Raw genomic sequence first — 20,201 nt, 5'->3', positions numbered from 1 at the left:
ATCACTTAAATATGCCTGTAACACTTTCTTAAATTTTAAGAGGCTGAGGTTTTTTATTGCAGTGGGCACAGCATTATATTCTTTTGGTCCAAAGTGTCTAAATGCCTTTTTCTCTGTCTCTAAACTTGTCCTTGGTAGGTGTAATAGACCATCCTGTCGAGTACAGCGCTGACTCACCTCGTGCCTGAAAACCAGCTTTCTCCTAAGATATTCTGGCCTTCCCGTCTGAAGAACCTTGTGAATCAGCTTAACTGTTTAAAAGACGGGAGCAACCCTCTACCGACATCACCCCAGCACTTAATCGGTACTCGCTTATGTAATCAAACTTCCTCAAACCGTAAACAAATCTCAACACCCTATTCTGTAAGCGGGTGAGAACCATCACGTTTTCCTGTGTTAAACAAAAAGCAAAGGTTGGAAGGGCATATGTTATTATAAAGCATGTCCTTTACTTAAAGGTGTCTTAAGCCCAGAAGTACTACCTCAGTCCAATTGTTTTGGTGTGTGTATAGTGAATATATGTTTCATCCATGCACACTAAGTTTAAAACAAGTTTATATAGGTCATTATTAAACCGAATGTGTGAAACATATCATGTATGCATGTATTGCTAAAAGTATTGCATGGATATATTGCATTATATGTATAACATGTGTATACATGGTCCATGTTTTGATTGATTCCTTGGTTACTTAAAAACCTATAAAAGTTCTGTAAAACAAAATGTCGGTGGTGTTATTTTCTATACAATAATAATATAAAATAGATATATACTGTTGTGGTAAACGTTTTTCACTAACTCCAAACAAACAAAAAATGCTTAATCCATTTGAAGCATCATGATAAACTAAAACAGTAAATGCAAAAAGAAAAATACACAAACATTATTGGGCAGTATTAGCAACCCCTGCATACTCAGGCCAATAGCTTTCTACAAACTAAAGTCAGATTATTTTACATATTTAAATGGTGTCTGCAATATATAATTTTTTTACATTTTTATATATCCAGCTCAACTAATAAATGTACAATACATTCTCTTGAAAGCTCTTTTACAAAACTACAACTATTAAGTTTTACAATGTCAACAAATTAAAGTACACAAAATCACGGCAACCGGCGGTCAGTACACATGAGGATCAAACTAAATAAAACTAAACCGGACCGAATCAGTTGGAGATCAATGTAGTCCGTAAAGACCTATATCACTCTAAGGCATCGTGATAGCCCGAGGGGGCGGGCTATGTCGGTGGTAAGGCATTGGCAGAGAGCTGGGGGAACTTTCCCGAGGAGTATGACTGGGAGTGCCGGGAATGTATCGTATTGGCTCTGTCGTCGGACAGCACGGCCCGCGTCTTGTTCAAGGTGTTGGTGAGAGTGTTACGTGGCACGGGGGTGCGCAAGCCTAGAGAGGCAGAATCGCTGGCCGGTGGGCGAGGCAGTCGCCTACGCAGCCAACCGTGGCGCAATGCCGCGCTGGGAGTCATACGTTGCTCTGGGTCCCACTCCAGACATCTGCTGACAAAGTCCAGGAAGAGAGGGTCATCACACCCCTTGAGTGCAGTCGACAAGGCTTTGGAGCCTGGGGGGCCTCGATGCTTCCCTCTTCTTGATAACCCTCCGTTCAGCACTGTCTTGCCGTCGGGCATGGTTATAGCTGAACAATACCGAGGGTAACCTGCGTACACACACAGAACACATTGATCATCAATTAACACATATTAGAGTAATAGAGTAGAGAGTTCTACGGACATGGGATTACTAATCAATTTTCAACTTGAACAAATTTTGCTGCTCTTCTGTATTTCAATTGTCAGTTATTATGTTCCTAAATTTAATATTATACTTGCAGCTGCTTAACTAACACCTAAATCTGATATGAATAGTTTCTTATCTTTTTTAAAGAAATGTCTTGTATTTTTCAAAAATAATTTGAAAATCTTTAATATTAATAGGCATTTATGAATAACATTTATTAATATTAGTTCTTTATAATCAAATAACCATAGTTAAATAAACAACAATATCGTAAAGAAATTGTAAGACAGACGTAAAGGGTAATACTAGAAAGCCTATATGGGGAATCTGCCTGTGCGTAGGCTTAGTTCCATTTAGCTGCCAACATAAATTTTTTTTTTAATTCTTTACAAATTAGATATACAACATAATATAAATATAAAAAATTATTACTAAGACATTTTCAATAGAAACTGAGTCTTTTTTTTAAACATGCGTTACTCAATCTAGTTTGTTTAAACCATACAGAAACTAGAAGACAGGCATGCCTGGATAATATTATTACTAATCTAGACAGGAATAATATTGAGTGCAATGTGTTTGAGCCAGTCCTATCTGATCATGCTGGTGTCTTCACAACTTTTCACAAATGAAGGCCAGCAGAGTAGATACAGTTAGTAATAAAAATCTTCCATCAATACAAGTAAGAAATACATGCCCTGAATTAAAATTTAAATAACAGTTATTCCACATAAACTTGGCGCTATTAATACAATTTCCAAATGTTACTAAACATTTCAGTATTTCTTTTATTTGATGACATTTTCTTTATAAGAACGCTGCAAAATAAAATGTTTGTAAGCTGGAAATAAGAAAGAGTTGATAATGTAGCTGAAAAGATTCAGAGGTTTGTTATCAATTTGCTATCACTGTTTTCAAAAAAGTAAAGGTACAGTTAATAACATATATAAAAATGAGTATAGAGAATATAACAAGTACAATCATAAAATTATATAAAGACATTTAAGTAATAGCAGTAAAACTGCTTGGAATATCATTAGGTTAAAATGTAATAATTAAAATTAAATACGGTTAGATAAATACACAAATACAAATAATTTCAATCAATATTTTGGGGAGTCCGTAGTTTAGGTCAGTCAAAGAATATCTATTAATGTACTACAGTAAACTATTTAAATAAATATTTACTAAGTAAAAAAAGGGGACAGAATACTTTTAGACAGAAGAGAATTACAAAAGAGGACATTTTTAAATGTATCGCTGTATTGAGTACATAAAAAAGTGAAGAAATTTGTGGATTTTCATACAAAATAGTCAACGAATACATTTATGTAATAATTGAACCATTCCCTTATCAAATGGGTGCTAGGGAATTTTTTTTGAACATCTTAAAAATAACAAACATTCATCCTGTATATAAAAAAGGTCAGAAATCTAATGCAACAAGTACTTCTCTTGTTGTCATTTTTTTTATCAAAGATTTTGAGTAATGTATTAAAAATAAGTTGTTATTTTTTTATGACAATGAACAAATATGACAGGACCAATATGGATTTATTAAAGGCCTTGCCACTGTTAAAGCTGTTGAAAAAAATTATTGAATAAGGTAATAAATAATTATTAGAATAAATTTATTTTGTCCGCTACCTTAATTTATCTTTTACAAGCACATAACTGTATTTCACATGAATTGCTTATAGAACAATTATAAAGCTATGATTATTAAAAATAATCACATTTTGTATTTCTCTCATTGGAGTTGACAGGGATCTGCATTCGACCCTCTCCTGTTTATAGTGGCTGTAAATAATTTTTCTTACAATATACCCTGCCAAACTGTACTATATGCTGATGACACAACACTTTTGAATCAGAGTAAAAATATATGTAATCTAATCACGGAACAAAAAATATAGATTATTTGGCTTTGAAATGGTTTTACTTAGATGGATTAACGGTTAATAATGATAAAACGGAAAACATTCCTTTTTCTCTGAGTAATGACATTTTTAAATATATTAAACATGTTAAATTATTAGGTATACATTTAGATGCCAGATTAAATTAAGATTCACACATTAATAACCTGTGCAATAGTTATCTAGAGTTACACATTTATTACGAAAATTAAAGAATTACGTAAAACCACAGTGCTGATCATAGCCTACTACGCATTTTAATTCTAGTCGCATTGTTAATCTACTCTCTAGAATAACTTCTAGATACTTGGCCACATTAGAATATGTTATTGTAGTAACCTCCAGAATAGGTTGATGTAACTCTTAAGTTTCTTTTTCTTGTAAAGGTTACTATAGACCCTCACCATGACACCAGTGGCTTATAAAGTCAAGGGCTACACTAAAGTACAGTACAGCATCAATAATCCAGATTAATCAGGACCAGGCATCTGGTCCGGATAATTACTGAATTATCTGGATTTTCAAAATAAACCCATAGAATGCTGGAAGAGATCTAAAATGTCAAATTACTAAAAAATGAGCCACAATTCCTTCTAACTATCAATGAGAAATGAATGTGTGAATAAAATCATTCATGTACTATAATTTTAACACGTTTTAATGTGGAAACATACTATTCTTTGGCACAGAATTATACTTAATAATTGCGTTATTTTATGAGAAGCATTGGTATAACAAAATAAATCTGAGTGCATCAGTAAATAAGCTGATAACAAATACAGAACACAGTGCTTGAACTTGATAAACATCATATATTAATGTTTTAACTGTAGCAGGTGCTTGTTTTTACAGCTAAATCCCTCTTTCATTTATGAAGAGGGAGCAGGGTTGGTGTGCTTTCATTTCTTTTTTCAAGCCACATCAGTGTCTCTGCCTCCATAAATACTTTTCCAAATGTACAGGTCCTGCTTCTTGAATGTCACTTTCATTCTGGTCCTCATCTGATTCTACTATTTATGTAGAACCTTTGAATTAAATGGAATAGTACGGCTAAGTAAACAAAACAAACAATTATGTTTCCTCCATCACTGCCCAAATCGCCACTATCCAACACACAATTTGCACACAACTCAGCGAGTTTAAAGTAATACAATAATGTATTTCGTAAGTTTTTGCCAAAATTTAATCCAAATTATTGATATTCTACAGTAACTCTATTTCTGCTCCTGATCATAAATATTAGATCGTCACCGTAACACTGTAGTTTTATAGATCTTTCAATTGCTTTAGTCAAGTGATCATACACTACCAAGACCCATAAAAGAAGAAACCGTGCCCCTCCTTAAGGGTAGTCTTTCAGGGCCATAATCGTGGCAGTTTCCTCTCCGAGCTTTGCCCTAACTTAATTACTGTTTAACAGACATTAGATCCATTGCTGAATCCATAGAAGCATATGGTACCCATTGAGGGCTCCTTCAATAACCATAACACTAACCAGAATTTCTTTGGCTATAATACTGCTTTTCTTAACTGTTTAATGAAATCAGTTAAAATCAATTTAAACTCAACAGATACGTTGTTCTTTTGTCAAATTCTCAATAAAAATACACGATACAGGTTTATGATACAAATATATAATTTCTTAATATATAAACATAGGTCAAGAGATGTCTTGTTTAGCCGCTAGCCTTCATTTTTTATAAAAAAAATTATTATCTTTAAAACTAGTTACACTAGAGAAACCAAATTTTGCACTTAGGTTTGAGTAGATAAGAGGAAAGTTTTAAAAATATATTGTTTCGTTTTCTTTAATATTAAAAAATGGAGATTGTTGAAAATTTATAAAGTCAAATAATAAAAACTACAGTATTGTTATATAAATTGTACTAGACACCAACTATTTGAACAATTTCATTAAAATTCCAATGGTACTTGTTTAAACAAAATCTGTCAATGCATAAGCAAACATGACCAATTTAAAGATACGCTTACACAAGCCAGGAGCAACAAACTGATACCTCTCAACTGTGACATGTTTGGCGCTCCCAGGTTGTGCAAGCGTATCTTTAAAGTAGTCGTGCTTGCTTATGCGTTACGGGATTTCAAAAATTTGTATAACATGTAAAACATAAAACAGTTGATGCCTATATAAAAAAATGTTTGCTGCACCCAGCTAGTACAAGCGCATCTTTAAAATGGTCATGCTCGCTTATGCATTGAAGGATTTTTTAAAAACAAGTACCATTGGAATTATAATGAAATTGTTCAAATAGTTGATATCTCGTACATTTTATATAACCATACTGGTTCTTTTGTTATTTGACTATAAAAACTTTCACCAGACGCAATTTTGTTAATATTATATATACATTTTTTTGTTCTGTTACTGTGATGGGTTAGATATGCAAAAGAGTAAAAATAAAGAATCACAAATAAATTTAATATGTAAACGAGGGTTATAAAACAGTATTAGTTGACTGTGATAATATGATGTGTAAAAAACAACTTTTCTGTTAAACATACAAATTTTTAAACTTGCTAGAGAAATTATTACTTTCATAACAAATGAATACTGTACAAATTTGTTACATCGCGCGTATTACATTGTCATGCACACAACACCTCGGTTTGGGCTCAGTCTGATGACTTCAATCCCTCCTCATTCTTGCACAACCTGTTAGTCCAATTGATAACCACTGAAGATTGAGTGCAGCAACTAAAAAGAAGTTGCTGAATGCAGAAACAGATGCTCCAAATCCATTGCGTGTTGGGTGCCGCTTATGCATGGTGACATAAGTGGGATTAATTTCATGTTTCATGGACTAATGAAAACTTTAAACACTTTTTATCAACAAATCTATAGCAAATATATACTAGTGAGCATTAAAATTATGAAAAGCAGAGAATCACCATACGAGGCAGCAATATATTGTCAGCATAGAATGTACGCTGAGAGTGCCTCAAGGTGCTAATATATTGCTGTTGGCAATCTATTGTAACTAGGTTTATTTTAGTTTATGTCATACAGTTTATGTCAAAACTAAAGAGTTTTTTTTTAAATAGTCAATAATTTTGTTCCCTTCATTTTAATTTGTTAATGATCAACAGATTGTAAACTTAATTTTGTTATACATTTGAATCACCTGATTGCTTATTTTGTCTCGATAGAACAAATCACGGAGTTCTCAAGATGTAGTAGATTGCTATGGAATTTTCATGACAGAGTATATTTGCAAATTAACTTAGACTATAACCTTATCAACTTTGTAAATATTGTAAATATATTTTTAATTTGTTTCTAAAAGCTATGAACTATGAGTATCTCTTCAAACTTTCTTATAGTTCTAGTAACACATGCATATTCATAGTTAATATAGCTAAATAGGCTTACTCAAGAAATTGTTTTGCGTTTTAGAATCTCGCAATAAAACTGCAGTTTTCACTCAAATGTTTTCAAATTAGTATGATTATAGAAAAAACATTTTTAAATTAGTTTTTGATATTAAAATAATGTGTAGTGATTTTTATAAAAACTATAGGCTACACAATAAGATACGAGGGCTGTTTTTTTTTTCAACTTCCGATCGTGCCGCTAGACGGCTGGGCGAGCGGTATCAGTCAGCAATGCGCGGCAGTCGACTGCGCACCTCTCCCACTGCAACCTCACTCATTTTAGGACGGCCGACGCCATTTTCAATTTATCTACCGACACATAAACATGGCTACCATGATAGAATCTCCCGCCAAGTGTGAGTTGAGAAGTGTCATTCGTTTCTTGCAAGCTGAAAGGTTATCTGCAGCAGAAATCCACCGTAGAATGGAACGAGTATACGGTAAAAAGCTTTATGAGTGACAGTGCAGTGCGTGATTGGTGTAGGAAATTTAAAGATGGACAAGTTGACATTCATGATGAAGGGGGCCAAGGACAAAAGTCGGTCGCAAACGAAGACCTCGTTGATCGAGTTGACCAAAGTGTAAGAAGCAATCGAAGGTTTACGATTACGGAGCTATCCAATCAGTTTCCTGAGATTTCAAGGTCAGCCCTATACTCTATCATAACTGACAAGTTAGGCTACAAAAAACTTTGTGCGCGATGGGTGCCGAAGATGTTGTCTGATGACCACAAAGCTCGGCGAATGGCGTCAGCAACGTCTTTTCTGAACCGTTATGAAGCTGATGGCAAAGATTTTTTGATCAAAATCGTGACAGGAGATGAGACATGGGTTCTGTACGACACCCCAGAAACGAAACAGCAGTCCCAACAATGGATACATTCAAACTCTCCAAACAAACCCAAAAAATCTTTCAACAACAAAAAGATTATGGCCACCGTGTTTTGGGATCAAAAAGGTGTATTGCTTGTTGAGTTTTTAGAGCCAGGTACCACAATCAATGCGGAAGGATACTGCGGTACGTTACAACGTTTGCGGAGAGCTATCCAGAACAAAAGGAGAGGAATGCTCACATCGAGAGTAGTGCTCATTCATGACAACGCCCGTTCTCACAGTGCTGCTTTGACAAAGCGTCTTCTTGATGGGATGTTTTTGACCATCCGGCGTATAGTCCTGACTTAGCGCCGAGTGACTATCACCTTTTCCCGGAACTGAAGAAGATGCTAGGAGGGCAGAGCTTCTGAACAGACGACACGCTGTGAGACGCCGTGAAAACCCATCTCAAATCACTGGCGGCAAACTTCTGTGAAGAAGGTATTAAGAAGCTTGTACCCAGGTATGAAAAATGCCTCAATTTAAATGGCGATTATGTTGAAAAGTAACTAATAATGTACCTAACTTTTGATAATAAATTTATTTAATTACTCTCCCTAGTTTTATTTTTATACCACATCGGAAGTTGAAAAAAACAGCCCTCGTATTTTTATTTTAAAAACAAACATTTTTAAAACAATAACACATTTGTTTTATTACAAAAGTTATATATTCAATGCTTTTTAATTTACGAATGTTTTAATCAGTTCTCATAAAAACAAATGAAGTTAATGAATATTTTTCTGAACATCAATCAAAGTTTCATTTTCAGCCTGGTCTTTTAGGTTATATATCAAGTAAATCGCATTAAAAATTTCACAAATCAAAAATAATGTCCGTTCCTCAAAAAAGAATTAAACAATTGTTTTAAATCATAACATTTTTTCTGGTACATAAAGAGTAAAGTTTATAATGTACTTTTTATTAGGGTTGGTCTGGGTAATTTGGATATAATTGTATTTATTTTAAATAAATGCAATACTAAAATCTGTATTAAAGCAAAATTCATGTTTATTATTTCTTGCAGCATTGTGAATAATATTATGAGAGAAATTGAGCTGGCAGCACTGAAATATAAAAATAAAATTAAGACAGATTTTCTGCAAAAATCAATCTACCGACTCACCATTGTTTATAGTTGATTGCCATTAAACAAGCTACAGAACAATTACTAAATCGGGGTAAGTATACATTACATATTTTAACCCTTTGCAATTCTATAAATGCAATACAAAAATCTGTATTAAAGCAAAATTAATGTTTAATATTTGTTACAGTACTGTGAAGAATATAATGTGAGGAATTTGAGCTTTTGGCAATTGTGTTGTATAATAATTTTAAAGAGAGTTTTGTATGTGTACTAAACATTATACCCCTTTCTCCCGCCCGGGGTAATTTGGGTATATGTAAAATACATTTTACTGGGTTAACAATACAAGGTTTAAATTGATAGAACTTGCACTTACTTATAGAGAGGAAAGTCAGAATGCTAACATATATAAAAACCATCTAAAAGGGTTTACATGGAAACTAACTAGAGGACTTTAGATTTTAAAAATGTTGAATATTATAACCAAATTACCCTAACAGTCTCCAATAGGTTTTCACTTTATAAGGAAAATATTAATATTTAAAAAGGTTTTTGAGCCTGGCAAAAAATTTTGTTTCTTTACTGAAGTTCTAACACTGTGAAATATCTGGGCATAAAATATAGCAAATTCTTGGACCAGAAAAACAAAAATTATGTAAACATTTTATTTTTTAGGGCTCAATATTTTTATTTTTATTAAGTACAGTATAATTTTAATCCTGTCCAGTTTAGACAACATAGTTCTACCCCATTCTGCTTCTTATGGAATTCAAGACTACTTTAAAACTTTGTTAAAAATATAAACCAATTGAATTCAGCTTTTAGTTACATGATAGATAGCCTTTTATTCGTTAAATTTAATACAACATACTTTGTAATGAGTGAAAAAGACAATAAAATAAGCATAGTTAGAGATCTAGCCTATCATAGAGATGAAGCCTACCTTTGGAGCTTATGAAGTGTTTGGCCCTCTTACAGTTGTCAATCAACTTCTGAGGAGGCATCCCAAGCAGTTCAATGATGCATGCGAGCTGATCTGCTTCATCCTCTCCTGGGAGCAGCGGGAATCCCGTGAGCAGTTCTGCTAGTATACAGCCCAGACTCCACATGTCTATGGGCATCCCATAGCGTGCGCCAAGAATCACTTCAGGGGCCCGGTAGAAGCGGGACTGTATGTAGGTGTACACTCGTTGATTTTCGTAACAACTCGATCCAAAGTCAATCACCTAAAGCAGAAACGAATAATTGAATATGAGCCCCAGTACCCATCAACCACACATATTGTTTACGCGACCTGTTCAACATAAACTTTATTTATGATTTTAGTTTATCTGAAAGTTGCCGCGGTACTCATAGGCACTAAACTCTTTTACAAAATCATATGTATTTATCTCTCAACATAACAAATTTATTTAAATTCAAAATTACCTTAAGAACGTGTCTTTGGAAGGTTTTTGGTTGAATATCTGAGTTTCTTGAGTTGGGAATTTAATATACCATCTAACAAGACTTGCCCACTTGTTAGATTAGTCTCTCTATGATTATTTACTGTATATTGTTCGTTTTTATCTTAGGCATTAATTCTGGACTATGATTAGGACAAATCACCTTGTATTTCTTAAATTAAATTAAATATTTCTTTATTTCTGAGGCATAGTTAGGGCTGTTTTAGCCCGCTTCTCCACTCAAACTCAAGTTTATACAATTGTTTTAAATCAAGAAACCAGAATTTTCCACAGAAATGGCTTTAGCCAGATTTCAGTTATGGAACTAAAATTTGGCTACAAACAGATTACACAAGAAAAAAACTCAAGGTATCATAAGGACACCTATAAGGCACAGTTTTGTTTTTAATTTATTAAAAATGTTAAGAGTTGGTTTCAATAGACAATATTTTAAGGTTCTCCAGTCACACAATTAATCCTACTACTAAAAAGGCAACAACTGTGCCAGGTACTATCTTGAAATAACCACTGTGCTTTATTTTGTTCTGGAACACTTGTTATAGGTTTTATCTTAAAACTCCCTTTTTAATGTAAATCTTATTATTTTGCTGTGGAAATTAATCATATTAATTATCTTTAAAAAACCTCAAACGTGTAGGGAGGAAAATCTAACGCGTAGGTACTACACCAGGAACTAAAAAGGAAATCATTTTGCTATCAGCACATATTTTTGGTTAGGCTAAACTACCTACAAACTCTTAGCATATAAACAATTTTTCTTTATGTTAAGTATTCCAAGAACAAATTGAAGCCAAAGACCTACTCAGGTTTATGATGCACTCCCACACACACAAAATATTACCACAGTTAAAACCCTTGGCTGTCAGCACGATAGTTTTGGTTGGTCTAAACTACCTACAAACTCCTAGATTAAAAAATATTAAAAACACACTGACATACTATTGTGCTCATTTAGCTAGAAAATTCCTATTTTGTCACGGTTCGACTCGTTTTACAATAACAAACAAACTACAATAACTTGAGGTCTATAGGAGGTATAGATAAAACTTCACCAAATTAAACTTTGAAGTGTTTAAAATTGATTAAAGGAATAATAGCCTACATTTCATTACTAGTCTTGAACGTAACCTATTGCGAGGCCTTGCGTGGAAAATGCTATTAAGCTCAGTAATACAACTTTCAACATGATTATTAAATAATAGTTTTCATCACAATGCAAAAAAGCACATGAATCTTTCAAAAGATTAACTAACATTTCACAGTCTAGTAATCATTATTGCTTAGTGTGCTGAAGATTTAAACTACTACAAAGTATTTTGATGCAATTTAAAACCAAGTTAAAATATTTTGAAAATTACTAAGCATGAATACTTTATGTAGCACTACTAATTCTTTTATTTCCATATTCCTAAAGACTTTATGGACATAAAAATCCATACGAGTAGGCCTTTTGTTTATAATGTTTAACAATGATATAAAATGCAACTTAATAAATACAAGAAAAGAACATTAATTAATTCACAATATTGTACTATAGACATAAAGTTTTGAAGCTAATTCTAATTAGATGATGAACATATTAGCCTATATAACACATACAAGCAAAAGTGAATGTTTTTACTATGATTAACGCATTAGGTTTCAAATTCTCTTTCTTGTCTTCCCAAGATTGGGTTTTGTATATTTACTTCTATGTAAAACTTTACCGTCATAGAAATAAATATATAAACATAATTAAACTAAACTCAAAGAAATTAAAACCTTCACTGTGTAAAGATTGTTGAAATAACCGCTGAGGACGAATAGTTGCACTGACCCTCGATTGTGACAACAACGCCCACGATATCATCTGGGTCAGCTCCAACATAAACAAGTGAGGTGAGGAGCTCCTAGTATTTATTTTTAGATTTTATTTACAATAGGGACTAAACCTACTTACTTAGATATGTGGGCTGAACCTTTGATTATCTATAATACAATCAAAGGTTTTATATATATAAAGATTTCTAATAAGTAACCGTATAATTAATAAACTTAACACAATGCAATATTAAAAATATCTTTTGATGCCAACATCCTATTGATCGGACCCCAGAGGTTCAGGCTAAACCACCAACATCCAATTGATTGGAACACTGAGATTACGCTAAGGCTAAAACTGCCAATGTCCAATTAAACAGCAGTTTAGGAAAAAATTATTTTGAACTTTATTTACAAGCTTTTGAAATTTGATACGACTGATGAATTGGTTTTGTTTTAAAGAAAATAAGGAAACCTTTTTACCAGTTTCAAAGCTGGTATCACAGTGATGACCTTGACACAGCTGTTTGTTTTTAGTTATTTTCTCTCCTTTTTTACTTTACGCTTATTATAAGAATTTACAATAGTTGTATTTGTGTTAAACTCCAAGTTATGTGTATTCAAAACCACTTGGTTTCAAGTGTTATAGAAATAGTTTGTTTCATATAGAACTTCATTATGATATTCTTTGACATACTTTATTGTTTCCAAGATGTATAAACTATAAACCATAAGGATTTTAAGCTTGGTGAATAAGAGTTTTTTTTTAAGTAAATATTTTTTAAACCGAGCATAATTCTTATAGCCTTTGTTTGTTTAGTAATAATTTTATCCAAGTTATATTTACAATTGGTTCTATATAAACATATTCCATATGACAGGCCTAAGCTTGAATTTATTAAAGAATGATAAATGGTTTTAAAAGTGGCCAAATCATATTTGACTTTTGCCATAATGTGGATGACATTGCACTCACTATATTCTCCACATCATTTGTCCAAGTTAAATTAACATCAATTGTTAGCCCTAAAAATTTTGTCTGGTTTGTTCTAGATATTGAGTTCTGATCAATTTTTATATCCAGGTTAAGTTTATTTTTGTTTTGCTTAGTTAAAAAATATACATTAGATTTTCTCAAGTTTAGTAGCAGATCATTACCATTCAAGAAATCCAATTTGTATTTGATGAATTTAGATTAGCTCTTGTGATATGATGTTGTTCAACTTTCCTTTAATAATTAAATTAGTACCAACTGTATATAAACACTTAAATTCATACTAATTTTCTCTGGCATATCCGATAAAAATAGAAAAGGACCGAATATGGACCCCTGAGGTTCTACAAGCATTACAGTTTTATATTTGCAATTGTATATTCTTAAGTGTTAACAATACCCATCTGCATAGTGAGTAATGACATCTGCAAGAACAATGCTGATGCACATGCACTTTTTGTGTCAAAATGTGTTTTAAATTGAACATTGAACAATGATTCAACAAACTACAAGATAATGGTCTTACTACTCGAAATCCAAAATGTCCAGCTTGTGGTAAGGAGATGAAAACTAGAATAAAGATGTAAATAAAATGTGTTTCAGTACAAGAAAAGTCATAACAAACACAATGTTACAAAAAATGCACTAGTAAAGATTTTTTGTGAACACTCTAAATTTGGTTCAGTGAATATATTAATAATCATGTACTATTTTAATTGGAACTAAACCAAGTTTGAAAATGAAGAATTATTAAGTAATGAAGGAGTTGTAGTAGAAGTTGATGAAACAAAAATTGGAAATAGAAAGAACAACCGTAGAAGACTAGTACATGAATGACAGGCATTATGGAAATAAACATAAATATAGACATTTTCAAAAGGGAAAGAATAGGTGGTAGGTTCCGTTTGAAGATTTGTCTAGAAAATATACCCGTTATCCCGTTAACCATGTCAAACCATGAACAACGATAGTCACAGATTTGTGGGAAAACTATTTTGGTTTAAACACAAAGGATATGGCCATTTTACTGTAAGCACCCAAGCAATAGAATCCAATTGGAGAGCTACAAAGCAATCATCACAAACCAGACTTAGAGTGAGTGCATTGTCAAATATCTTGCAGAATAGATGTATTGAGAAAAGTGATGATTAATAATAATGATCCATTAAAGCATTTCACAGAAAATGTTGTTACATGTTTACCCTGTAAAGTAATAGTAAGTACTATGCTGTTTTGTTTTTTATATAAATGCATATATAGATATGAAAATATAACTAATTTGTTATATTTTCTATAATCTTAATACCTATATTTCTTTTATAAATAAAAATAGAATTTACCTACTTAACACAATCTTAGCATACTCCATTCGACATTATTGATCCAAATCATTGCAAACAAAGTAAAATCATGTGTATCGTATTTGTGCAAAATATACATAGATCATTTTAAAATTCATCACTAAATTGTTACTTTTTAAAATAAAAAACAGCCAAACTATGCTCTAATATTAAATACCTAAAACATAATTTGGTTTCAGTACTTTTATGTAATCATGAATATTGAAGATTCGATTCTCTTGGTGGCTGCTTATTACACTGCAGCCGATTAGGCTAAATCTTTTACACCAAAACCTCCTTACCCTCGGAATACTTGTGACTATGCCAGAAAAGATATGTTGTGATATTTAACTATCAAATCACTTGCTTAGGAACGCACAAGAAGAAATAGGTTGACCAAGTAATTAATTGATTAATACATATTATGATTATAAGAACTAAAATTCATGCGTATTATCTCAATATATATCTAATAACACCATGCAGTATTTTAAATTATATTATGTTTATATTTGCCAACTTAATTTGGTGAATTGTAAAAAACAAGGAATATTTTCTATTAAAGTTAACTATTCCTAAAAACATGACACGACCGTAATGTAATATGATAGTTCAAAGTTTCTTATTGTTTTGCCTTAATGCGCAGAATAATATTTTATCATCTCAAACATGGCTATCATCTATCACTGAACAAAAAACATTATCGCTAGACCCACATATTATCTGTAATAAAGGCCTATAACACAATATGTATGAAGTAACCCTATTAATTATAGTAATCATACCTTGATACCACTTCTTCCTTGCTGCTTAAGAAGAACGTTTTCCGGTTTCATGTCACAATGTATAATTTTGTTCCTATGTAACGCATTTAAACACTGTAAAAGAGAATGTGAAAATTTCCGCACTAAAGTCAGGCTGAAACCTTGAAATTTATTCTTTTTTATCAGTTCATATAGATTTATTGATAGAAGTTCAAATGTTATACACATATGACTACGGAAAGTAAAACTGTGATACATATGAATTATATTCATCGTGTTATCTTTGTCTTGTTTCCTGAGATGATCCAGTATTCTAATTTCCTCTTGTGCTTGGCGGTGAAACCTTTTCTCATTTCGCACCATTTTCAAAGCAACGTGTTCATGAAATTTGTGGTCATAAGCTTTAACTACTTGTCCGAAGCTGCCTTTTCCTATTACCTTAAGGACTTCATACCTATAACCAACATGATCGTGCGGTATGTGAATATAAGAGCCTTGTTCATTGTCAAAGCCGCAGTTGAAAGGGGCACATGCATTGCCAGGCCTTTTCTTTGCATTTGCACCAATAAAATATATTTCTTGGTAAGTGAAAATCTCATGAACTTCGTAAGGAGTAAGTTTGTTGAAATAGAGCTTGACAACTTGGTCAGGGGTAGCCACCATAGCCTTGGGTTTGGAGGACCCATTCTTTGTTTGATTAGGGCTATGAGTACCAAAGAGCAGATCTCCTTGGGATATAACTGTAGGTAATATTTGATTTGGTATGCTAACAGTAGCGCTTATATTACTAACACTTGATTGTTTGGCAGATTTGTTTTGTGTGTTATGACTGTTGAGTGCAGCATCATCAAGAGTTTGTCCAGTTTTCAAAGGAGGCAAATGATTACTATTTTCTTGGACTTGGGGAAGATATGCTTCAGTTGGAACACTTGTTGATGCACCATTAATATTATTCATTAAAGAACGAGTGCGGGATAAAGCCATCTCGATATCCTGAGGTGTAGGATGATGTAGAGCATTTATGATTGAATTCATACTAAGGACAAAAACAAAGAAATCGCCACTAATTCGCTAGATGGTACGAAATTGACGTTAAATCCATTCTTCCACTCACGAGGCACACGTTTCGTTGTAAAAATTATAAACTATATATATATCCATACTTATTACCAACTAAAATATACAGTCTTTACAATTCACAAAATGCTAACCACTATCGTCTTACAAACAAACTCATAGGTTAGTTAGCAGTGACAGGTTATACTTAGAAGGCAAGTACTATAGATGGAGAAATTATATATATGATTTGTCATAATATATTGTATTATATGATGTATTGGAAAAGCTGTTAGTTACAACGTAACCATATAAAATAAGTATATTAATATCATACAGAAAGTTCAAATAGATTTTAGTACAATCTCCATTTACTATTATTTAGAAAAATATGACGGAAAATAATTGAACTTTTAATAAATGAAACAGCATCAGTCAAACTTAAATAACTGTGCAGATTGTAAATATGCTATATTGAGTAATAACTGTATCGACATTCCTAAGACATCTCCTAATTTCACTGTGGGCTTTATCCTTCTTTCGTGATTGCTATATTTAGCAAGTTCTGCCTACTTTGGGAATGTCCCATCAATAAACATGTCTTGTGTACTTTACTAAACACACCCTTTTATGAATTCACTTTACAAGCTGGTAATGGTTTTTCAATTTGAGCTAAAATTGTTTGATTTTCTGGTGTTGGGATTTATTGTGTTGAGACTAGTATTAATCACTGTAACAGTCTTTTTACTTAATCCTATTTAGTGCTTTTTATTGTCTGATATATGTTATACAATTTTGAGAAAAGTCTCAAGCGGAAGATCCTTGATAGCTATATGACGATACTGGATTGGTTGTAGACCCAATCCAAAGATAGAGTGTTTCACGGTCACTCCATAGGCCTCTCAGGCGACTTCCTACTCCGAAACCGGTACAGACCCTGGACACACACCTTATGTTAGATCTCATGGATTGGGACATTTACGTTTCTAGACAGGTATTACAAAACTTAAAACTATTATTGTTTGTTTATACTCTTTTTTATAGTTTTCCTTATGGATTAAAACAAACTTACCATTTATAATGACACATCTAGATAAACATTGGCCAATACCCCTTTTGGTACATAAGGAGGATTAATTTTCTTTGATTTCAGTTTTTCATTTATATGGTTCCTAATTAGTTGTGATGGGTGCTTTCAACAATCAAACGTTAGAGGTTTTCAATAATTCACCTAGATTTATAGATGATACCTATTGGCGTGAAATAACCGTTTATTTCAAATTAGGTTTTATTAATGCAAGCGTGACCTATTCATGATATGTTTATGTTAAATATTTTATTTCTAATAATGGAACAGTTTTTATACTACTGGGAAGAGCTGGAGCAAGAAAATAATGCATGTTTTGTTTCGCTAAAAAAGTTTCTCAGGTGCAAAGTGAAATCTAAATGTTCGTCTCCTGCTTGCATTGCCTCATTTTCAAACCTATCAACAAGCTTATAAGGGCCATCCCAATGTGACTTGTAACCCAATGCAAGATAAAACTCTACCATGTTTCAAAATGTTACGGACAATAGACTATGCTAGACTGTCATACAAATCAGCTCTACAAGCAGTTTTATGGCAAGTATGGAAGCTTTGGAATCCGAAAATATTACAATTGTTTACAAGTCTGTGCATTTGTCAGTTCCGCAGCTTTTTAATGGCATACAGTTCTGCTGTAACACTGGATGCCTTGCTTGATACTTGTAGTACGTCCTGCAGTTATACATGCAGCAGAGCTTTATCGTCCTTGCTTTGAAAACAATCAGTAAAAAACCTTAAATTGTCTGCATATTTAAGATTAATTCGATTTCGTTAAAGTGACCATATGATTTTTAGTGGGTGATTTTTTCATAGGCGTCTTTTCAGTTCAAAGTCTATTCTGAGGTCTGTAAACAATATAGAACTATCTATGCTTTCAATAAGACTTGGTTCATATACCTTATTTTTGAAATTAACTAAATTGTCTACTCGATGGTAAGTGGTTTTTAGTTTTCAGTCAGTATTTATGGTGGTAAGCTACATTATTCAAATATCTTAATTTAACATATCATGAATGATCTGGTTTACGTAAAGTTTAAAATTATAATTTCTCTCCTAAATATTCTATTCGTGTTTGCAAGTTGTTGGGGAGGTGTAAAGCTGCATGTGAAATGAAAGTTGTAATTGGAGAGGATTTAATTATCTCTAAAAGACATCTTAGAGCGTGATTTAGAATTTTGCTTTTAAGGTTGGCTATTCGATCATGTCTTAAAGAGGAAGAGGAAGGTTCCGTATTCTAGCTTTGCTCTAATTACACTCTTATATACCTTTGTTTTGATTGACTTCTGACTGAGTGTGAGTGTGACTTCTGACTTTGTTATATTGAGTGTGAGCGTTTAAAGCTCAACTTAATATAACATGTTTACTAAAAACTATGGTTATAAATGTCTACCTTCCGCATGTATGCTGGACTTATATTGGGAGTTGCTTGTTAATATTTGCGGTACATAATGCAAACAAAACAGGGCAAGCACAAAAACCTCAGGAAAGCACAATACGCAATATTGAAAAGATACCCTGATTACTTCTAAAAGTCAACATCCTATTACTTAACCATTTATGGATGCGCAAAATAAATCTTGTAGAAATACTAATGGGTAAGTATATACGGAGTGTTCCACGAAGAGGTATAAACATTTTATTTTATATTACTTACCCATTTATGCGCCGAACATTTTAAAGCTCTATACAAGTCATTAAATAGGTTTTAATAATATTCTATGAAATTTTCAGCTCTCTACCAATTTTTGAAACAAAATGGTGGCATTTTAAAACACGATACTTAAAAAAACAGTATTTTTGGGTTTGTAAAATTATTTATTGTCATATTCTAGAGAAATAAAGCAAAAATATAAAAATAATCAGAAAATTAGAACATAGCCTATTAAAAAACCTACAATTAGAGTCCACGATTATTCGAACTGTAATCTATCCACAGCGACACACTAATAACAGCGCTTAACAAATGAATCGTAAGCTCTTACAAAGAAATTTTACATTATCCGGAGAAGTTCCTCTTCAATTGATACTGGCTTAGGAGTTTCACTTTGGCTCAGAGCACAAAAAAGCCCAGAGTGTGTTCGTAAGAGACCAAGGAGGTCAATGTTCGCTTTAAATAAACAGCAGTTTCAGATTTTGTTTCGCTCTAAAATCAAACTGACGGAGGAAATACAGTTCGATTCCAAGAATTCGAGCAGCCTAATGTTAATAATTTTTTAGTTTTGGAAAACACAGGGCCTATATAAATAGGCCTGAAAGAGTCGATCAATTTTTTTGGGTATCTTCCAGCAGTGAATAGTTTCGTTGATTATTTAAATCATCAGGAAAACGCTCTAAGACACTGATGCATTAAAGAAATTGTTAATGTAGAGGCTAACTCAATAGCACACTCTTTGACAAGTGATGACGATATGTAAAAAATATCCTTTGAATAACTGTTATTGAATGATAAAAATATCTGTACAGTTTCTTCAACCAAAATTTTTCGAAAATTCTAAAATGTGAAAGTGTTGAAATGGAAGTAGAAATATATGTGACTAAGAGATATTAACTGTTATTTAAAATTGTAGTTATTTTGAAAATGAAATATTTTAGAAAGAATCATTTAGAATATAAACTTTTTGCTATTAAAAAACACAACCTAACCCGCATATTCCAGCCAACACAC

At 32.5% G+C, this 20,201-nt stretch overlaps 1 protein-coding gene across 1 annotated transcript; it reads right to left on the bottom strand.

The window, feature by feature from the left end:
- Positions 1-536: 536 nt before the first annotated feature.
- On the bottom strand, positions 537-16,623 carry LOC124368696 (dual specificity tyrosine-phosphorylation-regulated kinase 2-like). Its single transcript, XM_046825996.1, has 3 exons — positions 15,418-16,623; positions 9,976-10,258; positions 537-1,678 (listed from the first exon to the last, which is right to left on the bottom strand). The coding sequence occupies exons 1-3, from the start codon at positions 16,429-16,431 to the stop codon at positions 1,242-1,244; spliced, it is 1,734 nt and encodes a 577-aa protein (XP_046681952.1). The 5' UTR covers positions 16,432-16,623; the 3' UTR covers positions 537-1,241.
- Positions 16,624-20,201: the final 3,578 nt, after the last annotated feature.

The sequence above is a fragment of the Homalodisca vitripennis genome, chromosome X (assembly GCF_021130785.1).
Source record: "Homalodisca vitripennis isolate AUS2020 chromosome X, UT_GWSS_2.1, whole genome shotgun sequence".
NCBI classification, from domain to species: domain Eukaryota; kingdom Metazoa; phylum Arthropoda; class Insecta; order Hemiptera; family Cicadellidae; genus Homalodisca; species Homalodisca vitripennis.
Note: the sequence above shows the minus strand (reverse complement) of the source record. Positions and strands in the feature narration are given on the sequence as shown.

Excerpts from the sequence above, each read along its gene's own strand:
- LOC124368696 (XM_046825996.1), bottom strand. The coding sequence starts at position 16,431 with ATGAATTCAATCATAAATGCTCTACATCATCCTACACCTCAGGATATC. Across the intron at positions 10,259-15,417 it reads AAGGAAGAAGTGGTATCAAG|GTGATTGACTTTGGATCGAG; the intron begins GTATGATTACTA and ends TTTCTGCTTTAG. Across the intron at positions 1,679-9,975 it reads ACACTTCATAAGCTCCAAAG|GTTACCCTCGGTATTGTTCA; the intron begins GTAGGCTTCATC and ends GTGTGTACGCAG.